The sequence below is a fragment of the Orbicella faveolata genome, unplaced genomic scaffold, assembly GCF_042242905.1.
Source record: "Orbicella faveolata isolate gen_17 unplaced genomic scaffold, um_ofav_v1 contig_3, whole genome shotgun sequence".
Lineage (NCBI taxonomy): Eukaryota > Metazoa > Cnidaria > Anthozoa > Scleractinia > Merulinidae > Orbicella > Orbicella faveolata.
In genome coordinates, this window is record NW_028301558.1 from 16380406 (window position 1) to 16398421 (window position 18016).

The window sequence follows — 18016 nt, forward strand, 5'->3', positions numbered from 1 at the left end:
GTCCTTCTGTCTGTCCATCTATCAGTCAGTCAATCAGTCAGCCAATCAGTCAGTCAGTCAGTCAGTTAGTCAATTGATTCTGTCTGTCAGTCATACAAGGAGTTCCTTAGTCCATTCCTCCGTCCATCCATCCATCAGTCAGTCAGTCAGTCAGTCAGTCAGTCAGTCAGTCAGTCAGTCAGTCAGTCAGTCAGTCAGTCAGTCAGTCAGTAATCCAGTCTGTGAGTCAGTAAGCCAATCTGTTTGTCCACCTGGCCATTCATCAGTCAGTAGTTGCTTAATTAGTTTGTGTATTGAATCAATCTGTAGGTCAATGTCAGTGACTCAGGAGTCAGCTGGTCATGCAATCGGTAAACATGTCAGCCTAAATGTCAGACAGCAAATCAGTAGATCCATGGACCAGCTGTGTCAATCCTGAAAGGTTGAAAACCTACCACCTGCTCATACATGTACACTGTATATACATTTATTACCAAGTATAATGCATTAAGGATTAATTAATCAATCATAACCTTCACTGAAGGTGTGGGAGTTGATAACTGCATGAATGAGTTGCTTGGAGAAGATGATTTAGATGCCGACAAATATGCTTTTACTGTCTTCAGACCCTCTGAATATTCTGCCTGTGGAATAACCAGAAATAACTGCTGATGAAATCTAAATGTCATCTAAATGCAAGGACAATCAACCGGTTTGACTAAATAAAAAACAAAAACGTTTTCCAACAAAACTACTATTTCACATTAATAAAAATTCTGGACCAGTGGTAGAAATAACAGTCAGTCTGACCACACTTAGGAAACTGTCAGACTAATTTTACACTACAATTGACCCAACAAGACCATGCACAAAACAACAGCACTTTTAGTCTTGAAGATCTTGTTTGTAGACTATGATTGCTTTAAAACAATCATGCTCGAAATCATAAATCAAACAGATCCATGGTTTGCTTTGCTTTAATGTAATAGCCTTTGCAGACTGGCGTAAAATGCAAAAAAAAAACCCATCTGCTTTGAATATCATTCCCTAATACATGTAAATTACTACGACACTATTTACTACGTGTATGCCCACAGATTGAGTCATTAGATTATTTGTGAATAAAAATTCCAAATCAATAGACCTCTTTAGCTTGGATAGTTTGTTGCCCCATTACAGACCATGTGATGATACTCTTGACAGGGCTGTCATTAAAGACCATAACCCATAACACCTGTTATGGCTGAGTACGCTTGATTTTCCCTTGATGTTACACGTGAAATTGCCTGTTGTTGATAAAATTCACCCATAAAGTAACAAATTTGCTATGGGCGTGGAGAACAAGGCATTACAGGTGACTAAAAGCATAATCACATCCCTGCTTGAGAAGTCTTGCTTTCAAATCTTCAAATGGTCCTGTGTAACTATTGAATGAACAATTTTAAGATGGATAACAGAACAATTCTCTAGAGAATATCACGTGGTCTGAAATAAGAAAACAAACTGCCCAAGCTCAAGGGGTATATTAACATAAATGTGTGGCTAAAATTTATTGGTAAAAGTGTCCAGGCAAAAAAAAAATTATTAATAAAGATTTGAAAGAATCACTGCCACACATCCTGCTACATCTTAAAAAAAAGTCTCTTGTAAAATAATAAAACAATCTGTAAATTGCTACTGCAGATTGGTCCAAATAAACCTTTACAGGTAGATAAATATTTTAACACTTGAGTCAATGATGTAGTATCACATTGTATATGTATAGTTGAATTAATCTGGTCAAATCGTACACATTTCTTGGCCTTACTCAATGTTTATGTTATGGACAACATGATTGCATAATGTGATCCCAGCTAAGAGGATTAAAACATAGAAGACAGTTTCTGAAACAAACCTGTAAACTTAATGAGTAATCTGCTGATGAAGGGATGTTTCTTGTGATAATGATGCCTCCGTCATCAAAATGAGGTAAGACTTGTTCACTGCCTTTATCGCTCCAGTCGTACTTTGTTGTAATTCTGACCTTACCCTGTAGTTTTTGCAGTTTATCTGGACTGACTGGTTCACCATCAGGCTGGACAACTTGAAGCTAGAAAAGAAGTATTTATTTCAAATAAATTTAATACGTACTCTGATCACTATTTTTCGTAATGCAAGATTTGTCTGTGATGTAGCTGCAACTGTGGAGTGTCCCCAATTAACAATATGTATGTATGTATATGCAATCCAACAAAATTATTTGAATTTTCTGCACCATGATAAATAATTTATTGGTCTTGTGATGTATTCCAAACTAATGAATGCCTATGATGACATGACATGCAATGAAATACATGTTCAAAAATTATTGACACCATTAATTAGTCAGAATATTTTCATTGATGACACTGATGTTTGATGGCCTGGACTAAGATCCAACTTACCAAAGCCTTGAAAGGTAATCCTGGTTTGAAGTTTTGAGGATTGAATTCTGCAAATTTCAACTTAACATCCATCTCATAAAAAGAAACGCTTCCTTGACCGCTAGCTACTTTGCCTGTGAGGTCCTCATGAAAGGTTGCATTGACCATCAGTGTGTAGCCATATTTATAAAGGATGCTTGCATCACTGACATACTGAAAAGAGTCTTTAAATAGCTGAAGAATAAAGGTCTTTCCAAAGGAAAATGAGCCACTGCCATCGACAACCTGAAAAAATATACCAACTTCAGCCGCACTTTCTAGTTAACATAGAGTACACTGTCTGCCTGCTTCATTTAGCCACCAACAAGCACTTCCCATGAGGAACGCTTCTTGTTGGTTACACAAAGTTCCTTCCAGTGAAATCAGTTTGGTAACACACATTTTGCTCTACACTGATGTAAACAGAAAAGAGTGCCAGGTATTCACCTATGAAGTAACCGAAGGAAACTAAAAGTAGAAATAAGGTGATGGTGAGACAGTGTGTTCAAAAGCCTTTCCAGAATCACTATAGCAATTATTATAAGTGATTTTGTTCAAACTTTTATGAAATTACTGACTGCAAATCAACAAGATCTCTGCTTTATTTAAATCGATTTTCTCCTGAAAAGTGGCCATCCCCAAGAAAGCCAGATGGCCACCTGGCTAAAAGTCTGGTTCACACCAGCTATATGTAGTAAGTAACCAAAAGGATTCTTGCTACATGTACATTGTAGACTTTATGTACAGTGTAAGTAAGTTAAGTAAAGTAAGCAACCTTTATTAATGTGGTCTAATACACTTATAGGTGGCTCATATTGTAAGTACATGTATTGCCATTTCCAGGTATAATGCCACAAACAAAACAATGAAACAGAAACAAAAACATTAAGATATTTGATGGCAATGGAGAACACCGCTGATTGATTGATCGTAGCTGATTGAAAATGAAATAATGCAGTGATACTTTTGTGACAAACTGAGAAAAAAACATATGTTACATGTTATGTCATGAATCAAATACCAATACAAAAGAGTATGCTCAGGCTTGCTTTACAGTCATGATGATGGCAGTATAACTAACAGACCAGCCATCTTTGCACTTCTGTTATTTGCAATGGGTTGGCTCAGCTGAGCACCTGTGGAAGAGGAGTGCAAGAGAGAGAAAGAGAAGGGGGGAGGGAGGGGAGAGGGAGGAGGAGAGGGAGGGGTAGGGGGAGGGGTAGGGGTTCAACTATTATGGGATAAAAATTTTGCAGCGCATCCTGTCCATCTCCTGGCAGGACCGCATTATGAACAGTGCTGTCTTAGAGAGAGCAGGCATCCCCTCTGTATACACCCTTCTTTGCCAGAGACGTCTGCGGTGGATTGGCCATGTACATCGAATGGATGAGGGCCGCATTCCCAAGCAACTCTTGTACGGAGAACTAGTACAAGGAAAAAGGCCGGTAGGATGACTGAAGCTCCGTTTCAAGGACATGGAGAAGAGGGACATGCAGGCCATTGGTCCTCCAATCGATTCGTGGGAGACTCTTGCCAGTGACAGGAGTGCGTGGAAAACAAATTGCACCGAAGCCCTACGAGAGGGAGAAAAGCTTCTGCACATCACAGTGGATACCAGGAGAGAACGTCAGAAGGCCAGGGCCCTTGCTCCACCCACTGATTCCACTTATGTCTGTAGTTCTTGTCACCGCATCTGCCGATCATGAATCGCACTCCAAAGCCATCTCAGAAAATGTTTAAGGAAATGTGCAATTACTAACACACGCTAAAATTATGGACTAGATTGTCCGATAATGCCAATACATACAATACATACATGTAATTTATTGTTAAAAGTTGACCTTTACAAGCTAATTTTCATACATATTGAAATATCCGTAGCAATAATCTAGAGCACGTACAAAAAAATGTGCTGATCCATAGGAGTTAAAGAAACAATTAGGAATACTTACAAGAATGTCTTTAGCGAGAGAAAGTTTCTTTTCCCACCCATACGTATTAAAATAAATCTGAACATTTGCTCTTCCTCTAGCTCCCTTGCCATATGTGTACCTTCAAGAATAAGAAAGATAAACAATTAGAAAAAAACAATTTAAGGCACAAAAATGTAAATAAGCAGACACCTTGTCATGTTCCTGATGTTGTTTCTGATTGGTCAACTCAAGATAATCCCTGCAAATTTTTGAGGATTTCTTTTAAGCAATGTAGGAGTGGAGGGAGGGAGGGGGGCATCTATTATGAATAATATATTTAGTATTATTTTTTAAAAACTGGATCATTGGATAATGCAATTCAAAAGTTTTCATTGGTTTAGCCATCATGGTACATGTACGTGTGTATATGAACCATGATAACCCATCGAATATTTTTCACCCATGTGCAATTGGTTAAAATTGGGGAATATCCAAGTGATATTCCCCAATTTTCAAAACTGCGCATGTTGCGAAAAACATTTGAAGGATAGTAAACACAACAGTCTCCATTTGGCACGAAAATATGCTCGCATATTTGTCCTTGGGCATATTAATATCTGTTCCTCAAAGATCACAGTTTTCGAAAACTGTTCGCTTCTGAGAGCAGATAATGGTCACAGACAAATATCCGAGCATATTTCTGCGGCAAATGGAGGCTATTTTTTTATCTATACCATGCTCTACAAATATTGGTAAACGTACGCCTGATCTTTTGGGGGTGTTTTTATTTTTATTTTATTTTGTCAATAATTATTTTGGGGGCATTTTCAAGAAAAAAATTATCCCACTCATGCTTGTTGGATATGAGATGTTTATGACAATGGCTACCTACATGTACCATCTCACATTCACAGTGCATTTGTGGAATAATATGGTTCAATATTCAATCAGACAAGAATATAATTAACAATTATTCACCAAAGGCGAAATGAACATTGGTGAATATTCACCAATGTTCACTGAGCCTGAGGAAAATGATTGTTTTAGTATAATTTTCAGAGGTGAATATCAAGGACTACAAAATAACAGACTAAAACATAAAAACACAGACACAATTGTTCCTGTGCATACACGCATGCAGCCGTGGTTTTAAACATAAAATACTTAAGCTTACTTGTACATCGATTGTCAATCAATTTACTCATCGAGTTTGGCAGTAAAACAAACGAGAGAAACACTACGAAAAATAAATTCATCTGGTACCTTTGTTTTATTGTTGTTGACTTCATTCACAGTTGTCATCATCAAGTATAAATGAGTAGCTTTAGTTTGAAGAAAAATAAATTTCAGTCAATCGATCCGACCTGCTGGCCATCGACGCAACCACTGCATTTACGATTCTTAAAAGCCTTGAATACAAGTTCTTGAGAAGATTTTTGGTCCAAGGGTGACAGCAGTCATTTTGAAAATTCTCCGTCCTCTCAAATATCCTGGACTTGGAGTGATGTCTTTCGAATAAATGAAAACTTCATTCAGCAACCGTCCACCATGTTACAGAAATGGCAAAGATAGCGAGCTTAGTAACCAAGCTCTAGCGGGGTGAATATAGCGTCATATGATGAGCTTTTCAACCAATCAGAGTGTCCAATTCTTATATTCACCTCTAGGAATTATACTAATGTTCAATATTATCATGAAAAAGACTTACTTGACATCAACAGAACCATGGAGTTTACTCTCTTTTTCAATTACATAAGCTGGAAGATTGACTTTCACTTCAAATTTGGGAAGAACTGCCAGAGGAGATATTATTACAGAATTTGTAAGAATTTAATACCCATCAAATTTCACCTGTCCAGTGGCAGAACTCATGTGTAAATCTGTGTCAGGTTAGTAGTCCATAACAGCCCTGCTTAATGTATCATGGTTTTCATAGAATGAAGCAACCAGGAGTATTTCTACTCCCCCTGGATGGATCATACTAATCCATTTCAGGGTCACCTACCAACATTAAATTCGCTGGCATGGTACAGCTTGTGCAAGGAAACCAATTTTCAGGCTTAACGGTTGGGTAAGCAGTAATTTATTCATGCTAGTGCTTGAAAAGTGAGGCAAAACTAATCTGCAGTACTGAAATATTTAAGTTTGATTCATTTGATGAAATAATGGACAGGTAATTAAGCTCCCCTGGACAAAAAAACTCTCACTGATATACTGTGCATACATGTAAACATGTATATGCATGCGTCCAGTCATAATTATTTTTTTAATTAATAATTACAGACTATTATTTAACAGATGTACCAACCATAAGGCTTAACTTCAATGATTTGCTCTGCTTTCTGATCCTAATGAAAAAAAAGCAACCAATATTACAGTGGAATCCCGATTTCTTTGACCCTATTTTTTGGAGCCTCCTGACGAACCAGAAGTCTTTCTGCTCCTCAGTCGAACACTGTAATTTTGCAACCAGTTTCTCAAACTATCCAATTTTTCGAACCAATTTTCATACTTCCTTGGAGGTTCAAAAAATAAGAATTCCACTGGACATGTAATTTTATCAGTTTACACAAGGAAGACCACATCACAGTAATGCAGTATTGGCATACTTGTAATAAAAGTAGTTGGAAAAACATTAGGGTACAGGAGAGTCAATTTGAATGTATGACCACTGTAATACCAGTGCAGTGCTCTGCCAACTGAGGTATCAAGTAAACTGTGAACCAGCCAAAGTTTGTAACACTGCACATAAAGAAATGTAATATAACCATAGAATATAAAGAGAATATCAAATATTTATCTATATATCACACTGTAAAATTACCGGTATTTGAGCTGCAGGTGAAAGATTTTTATTGATTGAAATAACATAAGACCAAGTTGTGGTTATACTTGTAAATTAATAATACTACACCACATTTGCAAAAATAAAGCTTTAGCCTGAAAAAAATTTGGGCTTCAGAAAGCATTGAATGCATGGGATCAGTTCAGCTTACTGAGTATGGCATGTGGATGTACCAATTTCCTCACCTCTGCTGCTGTCACAGAAATTTTCCAGTCTCCCTCAACTGGTTGTGTAGAAAGAAGAAATTCTCTCTTAACCACACCTAACAAAAGATTTACCCAAGTCATTAATTACTTACACCAGTCCTACATTACAAATAATACCATTGGAATCCTGAAATTGTAAGTGGGCTTTGGCAGCACATGCAGAGAACAATGAAACCAACGACATTCATGTACAAACCTGATGGGCTGTCAAGATCGACCCAGTGTGCCATTTTGTTTCCATTGGGATCCTGAATAGTCAGTGAACAAAAATTACTAATGCATTAAGTTTAAATAAAATATGAAACATTAAAACAATCACCAGAAAACAACTACATGTTAATAACTAAATTCACACAAAACCAACTTAAAGATCTGTTTACCAACTGAAGTCAATTCATTAGATCCTATACATGTATGTCATTTCACTTACCAATATGTCCACTGTCAACTGATTGGGAAAAAAGAGCACAAGTGAAAATTAATAATTAAATTAATGATAAGTGATACATTTTGCAACCATTACTGACTTAATTTTAATTAGTGTTTGCAAGAGGTACAATATTTCATTTACTACTTTAATAACTTGCCTCAACTTGTTTTTAAATATTTTAAACTTAAAAGTTATGTTACCGCTATATCTTTTTAACAAACAACTTGTCCACATCGTCATTTAGTAACAAATGAAACATTTACAGGTAAGACACATTATGCAGGACAGTGCAATGATAAGCTAAAGAACAATGAAAATAAAATGCAATTCAATTTGTATCTCTCACATTCCCAGTGTAAACTCTCAGATCTGGATGGACTCCGAAGATTCGCATCAGAACTAAAATAAAAAAAAGACATGCACAAATTACATTGTTGCTCTGCTAACTGATCATTTATAACAAAAATCATATACATGTATCTATAAAAATTACTGTGAGCACAATTTTCCTTTCTGCCAGATAGAGTCCAGCAGAATCTCGTACAGCATATAATTTTCATGTTGGGATTCAGAATTTTCTGTATCCCATTCAGTTCTTACCATTCTGCCCTGGCTTGTAAATAGCTTTATCAGTTTGTATGTAGATTGTGAAACCCTTCTCCATAAAACGAATATATGTCAGTTCAGAGAATTTAGCACCTCCAGTGCCATTTACAGACAACTGATGATAATTGTAAATGGAAGTAGAAGCCACGCCATGAGGAATCTGGGGAAAAACAATATTGATGTTTAAAATTTAAAAAAAAAAACACTTTAAGCAAAACTTGAGAAAACTGATCACATATAAACTGTACAGCGCTAGCCAAATACCTGTAATGTTAATTCTCTTGGGGATCCTGTCAAAAAAAAGTCAAGTAAAGAGATTAATTTTATAGACTGAGTGTATTATTTTTTAAAGTTAAAACTTTATGACTGTGTACTGCATGACAAATTTAAAAAAAAATAAATCAAAGAGATTACCATAGCTTACCTTTGTTAAATATACCACTTCCACTCACAATCAAACGTTTCTGCTTGTTATCCATAATACCACATGTGATATCCACTGGGCTAGTAACAGCATCACTTAATGCCACACGTATCTTCAAAGGTTGCCCCGGTCTGAAGACACTGGGAGCGGTAATGAAGTATGTACTGCAAATGAAATAGAAATGTCATATACCTCTAGAGTCCAGGCCTACACCAACAATGTAGGATTATGTCAGAAGTCAGGATCAAGTTTCTTCATAACCGAATTGCGAGGTGTTTTAAGATAAGTATTTATTATTAAGTTTGTTTGTTTCTTCTCAGGCTCAGCAATATTCCTTTCCTGCTGTTCCTTCCTGATATATCAACTAGTGTAGTGGCGGATCTAGGGCAGGCCCCACCCCCCCCCCCCCCCCCCTATTTTGGGTCAAAAAAAGAAAATTGCAGAAGGAAGAAAAGCTGGCAGGACAAGCAAAAAAAATAAACTGCCCCCCGTTCCCCCTAACTCAAGGTCTGGAGTCTTGATTTGATTTGATTTCTATACCCTAATCCCATCTGGACTAAACTGCCTGAAAACCCTACCCTTCACAGCGGCACATACCGTCCATATAGCTTGAGCTTATTTATATATGGGAGAACAGGTGATTTTAATCATCGATGTAAGCTTACATGTAAATGTAGTTTGCTGAAATTGTAGCTTGCTTGCACGGGATCTCGAATATGCAAATGAGGAGGTAGCTACAGCTCATTCGAGTAAAATCGAACGTACTGCACCCTGGATAACGGGGTCTTTTATTTCCAATCAGAATGACCCAAATTAAAGTCGTATTATATCACAGTTAATGTTTAAAATGTGTATTAAGCTTCATGTCACTTTCTTTCTAAAGCTTACTTGTTTATTTCCCCTGCGGTTAAGGTTATACACGCACTGCAAATCGCGATGAAGACAAACATGGCTGCAGGAAGTTTATCAGATACGCGTACGGCCAGGTTGATAACAACGATTTGAGCCTGTGAACAAAAGAAAAAGGTTTGAGTCATACAAGATCTACAACTTGAAAAAACAATATTTTGCTCCGATAATGTTGTGGGTACAGTGTACTGTAGTTCAGTACAGTTCGATGACAGTTTGCTCCTGCAGACACCAAATTAAAACCAGAATAACCGATCGAACAGACGAAATTTGACATCGAATACAACTTAACGCTTCAAAGCTGCAGCATAACGTGAAATTGAGTCTCACCAATGTTTGGTCAGCCTTCTAGACAGTAACGAAATGAGATGAGCCGAAATCCCAAAATCAGCTGCATCAAAAACACACCATCGCTTGTCGATCGAGTATAATAAGGGCCTGAATGTACAATGGCGCCAACTCATGACGTCACTACAAGGCGCAATTTTAATTTTGTCACCTCAGCGGGGGCTGGGAAAAACTCGGTTTTCTTGAGTATTTTTTCAGTAAATTTATTTTCATGAATTTTATATAAATTTTAGGACCGTTAGTACCACCGACAAAGGAAAGCGTGAACTTCATGAAAATTCCCTTACTACTTTCGAAAAACGGCATAGTAAAAGATCTGAAGACGGTACAAATTCAGTTTTGCGAGCTATACCATTAGTGACGGAGTCTTTTTGAGAATGTGCGAAAATAAGCACATTCCCAGTTTCGATCAACCCTAAGCGTGCGCGTGGGCGTATGTATGTTTTACTAAAATTTTAGCTACTAGCACCGTAAGCAAAGACCAATTAAAAGATGTTTTGTTTAAAGGAAAATTCTCTGAAAAACACTCGATTATTTACTAAATTGGAGTGCGAGCAGTGTCCAAAAAATACAGTAGAAAGGTTTCGGTAATTGCATGGCGTTTTCATGACACGGTGTTAATGAAATTCGCTTTGTCTAAAATTCTTCCTGAAGATTTGCCATTTATCAACAAGAGTAATTTCGTGTTGTCTGAATTTGGTATTTACCGGCTGAACAAAATGCACTCTCGGCAACAACAACAACCTTTATTTACACACGATTTAGTTTAAGCAATGGGTTTGCTTGTGAGGTCGTGTTTACACTCTAAAATTTGTTTCTCAGTCGCCTGACTTTAGATCAGCCTCAGTCATTTCATAATGACAGTATTTCTATTTTAGTTTTGCATATATAATCATTTCATATCGGTGGCAGGATACAGGAAGGAAAAGGAAACCTCTTATGCAATACATTCTGAGCTAGTTTGAGCTGAGTAGGTTCCAATTTATAATCTGTCGATCTCAGATCTCTTGACATGGAAGAGCAACCCTCTTCAGCCGTCTCGCCAAGAACGCCAGATCAGCCCGGGCTAATAGCATCAGGGGTTGAAAGGGGAATAGTGAATAGTGACTACTGGCTTGATATTAAAAGAAATATAGAAAATTTGCTCAAAATATTTTTGTGGTGGGACTGATTGACAATTGCGGTAACTGTAGCTTCGTTAGTCCAGGAAGTGCCCTTGTTTTGCAGCTTTCATCTCTGTTTGCGAGTGACTAGAAGTTTGAAACTTGACAAAATTAAACTGAAAGTCTGAAACATAGGCTTTTGGCTTGCTAACTGTTTGGAATCCTGTCCGAATACGCCTCAATTTGGGCTGAAAAATGCGCAATTCTGGCTGACCACGGTAACGAATATATAACGCTGGAGTTTCTAGCCTCAGGTCTATAACTAGCAGAATACAGTCCCACTCTTTGACTAAGCGGAACCGGAAACTAGCATATCAGCACGTATTATGCACATCTTAATTTGTTAGCAACAACCCAAGGGATTTCCAGGTGGTCCTGCGGGATGGGCTGCGCGCGGCTGATCCAGGGTCGCATCTGGCGGTCGTAAGTTCAAGTCTCAATATGTTATTAAAGGGGTTATTCTCGAACGGCTTGGGGGTCGAATAACTTCTCCCCCGATTGAGATTCGAAATCGGGCCGGGAAGAAAATCCCAGCCACGCCGAACATTTTTGTTGGTTTAATTAATCGATTGACTTATTTAGTTCTAATTTTTTTTTGTTTTTTTTTTTTAACCCGCTTTGGTTTATTTTTTATTTTTTTATTGATTGATTGATGTTTTTAATTTCTTTTTCTTTTTATTTCTTGGTCTTCTTCGTTTTTTTTCCAAGCTGTTTGGTGCCGCAATTGTTTTTCTTAAATTGATTGACTGATTTTTTGGATTTTTTGGATTTTTTCCAATTTGTTTGTATTTTGCTGTCGCTGTTGTTGTTGATGTTTCGGGTAAACGTTTCCCGTATTGCCGTCCATCTAACAGATGGGATGGATGCGTTATCGAGACTTGTTTGCTTTCAGTCTAAGCTTTGCTTTTCCCGAACTTTAAGAGTTTTAAGACCGAGGCAGTTCAGGGCCTAAACGATTTGTTAGTGGGAAGCAATTCCATGACTCGGTTTTCCAGCGGCCAATAGCGACATAAACAATTAACATGGGCCAACCTCTGGCTTACGCAGAGCTCTTTCCGCGACGGAAACTTCGAACACACACAATTTTCAAACATGCGCCACACAAAACATATCACCAGGAAACCAGTCCACATTTTGATGAGACTATACCTGATATGTAATTCTCTTCTTTTTTCGCCTTTCTCAGTTATTCAGATATGTACACATTTCAATTGAGTTAAGGTTTCTATTTTAGCTGCCAATGCGTGATGCAGAATCTTTTTTCCATTCCTGTGATGTTGAAATTCAGGTTTTTCGTGCAAAGCTAGTTTGTTTCAGTCTTAGATGATGAACTGTTCGGAGCAGTTTCTACAGTAAAGTTGGCATTCTACCCTGTATACTCTAATGGGGCAGAATACTTAATTATAAGAACACCTAGAATTGGAAAAATTCCCAGAATGAAGTACTTTTACTCGCAGCCTGGATAAGATTTCTACAAACCTTAATTGAGTCGCATGCAGATGATAATTTTTCTTATGTGGCGAATAAGCGCTTAAATCTAAATCTTCAAAAGGGGATCTGGTGCCGGGAGGGGGGGAGGGGGGGGGGGTGTCGTAATCTCAGTTATCAGTCAGTATTCTTTGGGCGATTTCTCACGCCGATCAGCTAAAAGTTAAAATTTCAGCCCATGTACCAACACTACTAGTAAATTTTGCAGATCTCGTATCTCAAGCTCTGTCCACCCTACGCCTGAGAAATTTCAAAACGGCGTTTTCACTCTGAAAACGCGTCAAATGTCTTGAGTTTAAACCAAGCTGGGAAAATTTTAAAACTCAACAATCACCGGTCATTTTGAATTAGTGTTTGACGAAAACTCGGGCGGGGAAATCACGTGATTATCGTAACGTGAATTTCGAAAAGCTCGATCCATTTTCAAAATGTTTTCCTTCTACACTAGAACGCAAAGCTGGCGTTTTTAAATTCCTCCGGTTCGAAGACCGTTTTCGAAAAGCTCCGTTTTCATGACGGATTAGTGTGGACGGTAGGCAAACCGTAGAAATAAAGCTGCTTTTTCAAATTTCTCCGACGTAGTGTGGACGGGTCCTCAGGTATGATAAACGTATCTTCCGACTAGTCGTTCGTCAGCTGCAAAATTTGTCCATCAGATCCTCTTAGAGGGTGGCAAAGGTGGGGTAATCACGCATCACGCTGAATTTTTCTCTTAAATCACGCATCACGGAGAATTTTTTCCACCAATCACTCGTCACATAAAAAGAAGTAAGTACATCGCCGATGTTACTTTCTCGACCCTGAAAGCGTCGTTAAAAGAAGAACTTTGCCGATTCAAAAACAAAAATGCATCGGCAAATATGTGACCTCTCACGCGAAAACGTTTTTTTACGGTATCCGTTCGAACGGCTGAATGCACGGCAAGTGAACTAGGCGAACAGGCTCCCAGCGAGGACGAAAAAGAATCCGGCGGAAGTGGAAAAAAAAATCCGGCCTGTAGGTATATGTTGGGAATTAATACGATGAAAGCAGTGTAAGTATATGTGGGGGATTAATGAGATGCAGGCTGTGTAGGTACATGTGGGGGATAAATTAAATGAGGTGTAGGCTGTGTAGGTATACGGAGGGGGATTAATGAGATGTAGGCTGTGTAGGTATATTTGGGGGCTTAATGAGATGTAGGCTGTGTAGGTATATTTGGGGGATTAATGTTATGTACGGCTGTGTGGATATATTTGGGGGATTAATGAGATGTAAGCCGTGTAGGTATATGTGGGTGATTAATGAGATGCAGGCTGTGTAGGTACATGTGGGGGATAAATTAAATGAGGTGTAGGCTGTGTAGGTATATGTGGGGGATTAATGAGATGTAAGCTGTGTAGGTATATGTGGGGGCTTAATGAATTGTAAGCTGTGTAGGTATATGTGGGGGCTTAATGAGATGTAAGCTGTGTAGGTATATTTGGGGGATTAATGAGATGTAAGCTGTGTAGGTATATGTGGGATCGGGTTAATGAGATGTAAGGTGTGTAGGTATATGAGGGGGATTAATGAGATGTAGGTTGAGTAGGTATATGTGGGATCGGGTTAATGAGGTGTAGGCTGTGTAGGTATATGAGGGGGATTAATGAGATGTAGGCTGTGTAGGTATATGTGGGGGCTTAAATGAGATGTAGGCTGTGTAGGTATATTTGGGGGATTAATGAGATGTAAGTTGTGTAGGTATATGTGGGATCGGGTTAATGAGATGTAAGGTGTGTAGGTATATGAGGGGGATTAATGAGATGTAGGTTGAGTAGGTATATGTGGGATCAGGTTAATGAGGTGTAGGCTGTGTAGGTGTATGAGGGGGATTAATGAGATGTAGGCTGTGTAGGTGTATTTGGGGGATTAATGAGATGTAAGCTGTGTAGGTATATTTGGGATCGGGTTAATGAGGTGTAGGCTGTGTAGGTATATGTGGGGGAATAATGAGATGTAGGATGTGTAGGTATATTTGGGGGATTAATGAGATGCAGGCTGTGTAGGTATATGTGGGGGATTAATGAGATGCAGTCTGTGTAGGTATATGTAGGTATATGTTGTGAGGGGATATTGTAGAGATGGTTGAGGAAGAATGATTATATATCCAGGAGGTATTATTTTATGAGAGATGTGTATATTGCGGTGGAGTTAAATGGCCGCCCAACCATCCGGGTGGTATCGCACTTATAAAGCGAAAGAACAAAAGGCTTGGCTGTAAGCCAATGAGAAAATACTGACGTCATAGTCAAACTGGACAAACGAGTTTCTGACTCCGGCTGGATTTGATTATTCAAAATGGCGGACATTTCAATGTTATAATATGCTAATTTGCCAAACATTTTTTATGTGCACGCATATGTTCTGTAACGGCTTTGTAATTTATGCTCTTCATACAGTTATATATTGAAATACGCGTTCGCCTTGTGTATCTTGAGTTACAGTAGCCTGTGACGTTCGTTTAAGGTTCTCTCTGCCATTTAATATTACATGAGCGAAAGGGTAGTTCAAATTCGTCGACAACGTCCACCGTCTGCGAATGCCTACGAGCGAAAACAACTTCAGTGCCTCGCCGCCTAAAGCATCACAATTTTCAATGTTATTCCACCAGATATCATTGTCTCCGCAACATTTAGATTTGAGGTCAATTAAGTGGCGAGATCCCCGCGAACTGGAAGCTACGGAAAGAAAAATACTGTAATAATTACTTGGTGTGGAGCGAGAAAGCCCCGAGTATCAACTCGCCATGTTCAAGGAAGTTATTGACGACGATGGCCTTTAAGCGCTCAAAGTCTTAAGCTATACTGAAGAAGAAGATATGCAAACGATTGCCGTGCATGTAGTAATGGGGAAGATGAAAACGTATTGCATCGGCCAAGTAACGTAAACGAGATTGTTTCAGCAGGAGGGAAAAACTTCCCACCAAAACCCTCGACAACTTAATCGCTGAATTAAAGGGAACCTTTGCAAAGAGCTGCAATTTATGTGATTTTTTACGGTGTTTACACGATACTCTGATCTGCGTTCGATTGGTCTTGAAATAAAACATGAGCAAAGCACTAGGCAGCTACTTGGGATGACAGACCCCAATCGTTAAACAAGTGTATCGACCTTCCAGCATCCGAGATGCAATGATGACGGCGAAGCCGAGGACAACGCCTTGTAAAACTGAATTTGTCCAGGATGCCTATGGCTCTAAAGCCTCGGTCAGGCTAAATATGTAATGACAGCGTTCAATTCTAAATGGAAATACGAAGAATTAGCAGTTCGACTCATCGTTCGCTTTCGCGGTCATTTTGCGTTTGTTGTTTTGCAGAGGACGGCTATGAAATGTACAAAGGTTTACTGAACTCACTTGTACAGCCTTAGTTTTGCTCATTGAACCTTTTTGTCTGGTGGTGCTCATTGACGTCGTGGTTTGCTCCAGAATCCGTCCACACTACACCGGAGGAATTTAAAAACTCATGCAGCTTTTTTTCTACGGCGGGTTAGGCCTACGGTCCGGAGTAATCCGTCACGAATTCGAAAACGGAACTTTTTGTAAACGCTCCTCAAACTGGAGGAATTTGAAAACGCCGGTTTTGAGTTTTCGTGTGGATGGAAAACATTTTAAAACGGACCTTTTCGAACGCGATAGGATCAGGAGAACCACGTGATTTCCCTGGCCGAGATTTCTTCAGACAAAAATAAAAAACTACCGGTGATTGTTGTGTTTTAAATTCCTCCGGTGTAGTGTGGACGACCGGGCCTAAGCTTATAGGGTTCGTAATGAAGTCAACAATCGGACGGCGTTCTTCAATGACTCCAAAGAGAAAAAATCGCACCATAAATAAACACGATAAACAAAATAAATATTTAGGAGTGGAACTCTTTAAGAACCTCGGTCAAGTTCAATATTCGTTATATGTTATTAGCATTATCACGAAGGCTGACCCGGTGGCTAAATAAAGTTTTACTTTATTTACTTTCACTGTCGGATTTATCAGAAGGAACCTGGAACACATTTTAGAAAAACTCTGACTTGTTCATTAGAAAGAGACATCTGTGTGGGATTCACATACCCAAAAGGGAATTCATGACATCCAGATCTTGAGGATACAATTTATTATCGAATACCAGGGTATGTGATTCGCATACCTAAAAGGAAATTCATGACATCCAGATCTAAGGTGTACTACGATAAGCCGCTCGTTTTGTTAAACATTTTTATTATATTTCCCTATGACACAATCGGGAGCCTGTTCACAGGCTAAGTTGGCAGGGATCCTGTATACGAATTAACATGTGTTATCGTTTCAGCCTTTCTGGACGAAATTCGTTCAGACCCTTTATATTATATGATAACCGGATTCACCTATGGTGTGTCACATGCTCTTGGTCTGATGCAGTGCCAAAAATGATAGGTCGACAAAATGGCCAAAAAGGAAGGTGAAGAATGATCATCGCAGTAAATTTTCCTATTTAAGCAACTGGAAAGAAGAAGCCTGAAAAAATCAGAGCTTCAACGGGATTCGAACCCGTGACCTCCAATTGCTTAAATTGGAAAATTAACTGCGATGATCATTCTTCACTTTCATCTACAACCGCAGTTCATATATGAATTATTTCATATAAACTTCACATCATTTCACTCCTCACGGGATAATATGAACTCAATTAATTGACCTCGCTCCCAATGTGTGGTTTCAAAGCTCAGTTGGTAGAACATCGCACTGGTATCCCGGAGATCACGGGTTCGAATCCCGTTGAAGCCCTGATTTTTTCAGGCTTCTTCTTTCCAATTGCTTAAATTGGAAAATTTACTACGATGATCATTCTTCACTTTCATCTACAACCGCAGTTCAAATATGAATTATTTCATATATACTTCACATCAAAATGGACAAGAATAACACTGAAGCTCTTAGCCCTTGCGCAAAGTTTAACTATTTTCAATTGACTTATTCCTATAATTTGTATCACAATTGTTTGGACCTATAGTACCATGTGATCCACCAAAATTAAAGACATCAGAGGTCAAGAAAAGGACGAAAAAGACCAGAAAATGGTGTCACGTCTGCCACGATTTGATGATCTTCTTTAAGACTCTATTTACTATTTACTTTGAATGAATACTATCCTCCTAGTTCAACGAACGTTCACTTGTCACGGAAATCTAATTGGCAAATCGGGCATCACGTACTTGTAAAATAGCAAATCACGCAACTCCGTTATGATATCCTGTCCCGCGTCACGCTGCTAAT

At 38.6% G+C, this 18016-nt stretch overlaps 1 protein-coding gene across 2 annotated transcripts in view; it reads right to left on the bottom strand.

The window, feature by feature from the left end:
* Window positions 1–10185, bottom strand: part of LOC110060687 (CD109 antigen-like) — a 28484-nt gene extending 18299 nt beyond the window's left edge. For both annotated transcript variants that reach the window (XM_089298053.1, XM_089298052.1), the window contains exons 1-15: window positions 10084–10185; window positions 9733–9851; window positions 8845–9008; window positions 8685–8710; window positions 8415–8580; window positions 8161–8213; window positions 7815–7832; window positions 7581–7632; window positions 7364–7440; window positions 6642–6681; window positions 6042–6126; window positions 4373–4472; window positions 2403–2666; window positions 1874–2068; window positions 513–623 (exon numbers count right to left, since the gene is read on the bottom strand). In XM_089298053.1, the coding sequence (XP_089154179.1) occupies window positions 513–623; window positions 1874–2068; window positions 2403–2666; window positions 4373–4472; window positions 6042–6126; window positions 6642–6681; window positions 7364–7440; window positions 7581–7632; window positions 7815–7832; window positions 8161–8213; window positions 8415–8580; window positions 8685–8710; window positions 8845–9008; window positions 9733–9794 (1413 nt within the window). In that variant the 5' untranslated portion in view covers window positions 9795–9851; window positions 10084–10185. The remainder of the gene's footprint in view (window positions 1–512; window positions 624–1873; window positions 2069–2402; window positions 2667–4372; window positions 4473–6041; window positions 6127–6641; window positions 6682–7363; window positions 7441–7580; window positions 7633–7814; window positions 7833–8160; window positions 8214–8414; window positions 8581–8684; window positions 8711–8844; window positions 9009–9732; window positions 9852–10083) is intronic.
* Between the last annotated feature and the right edge of the window lie 7831 nt (window positions 10186–18016).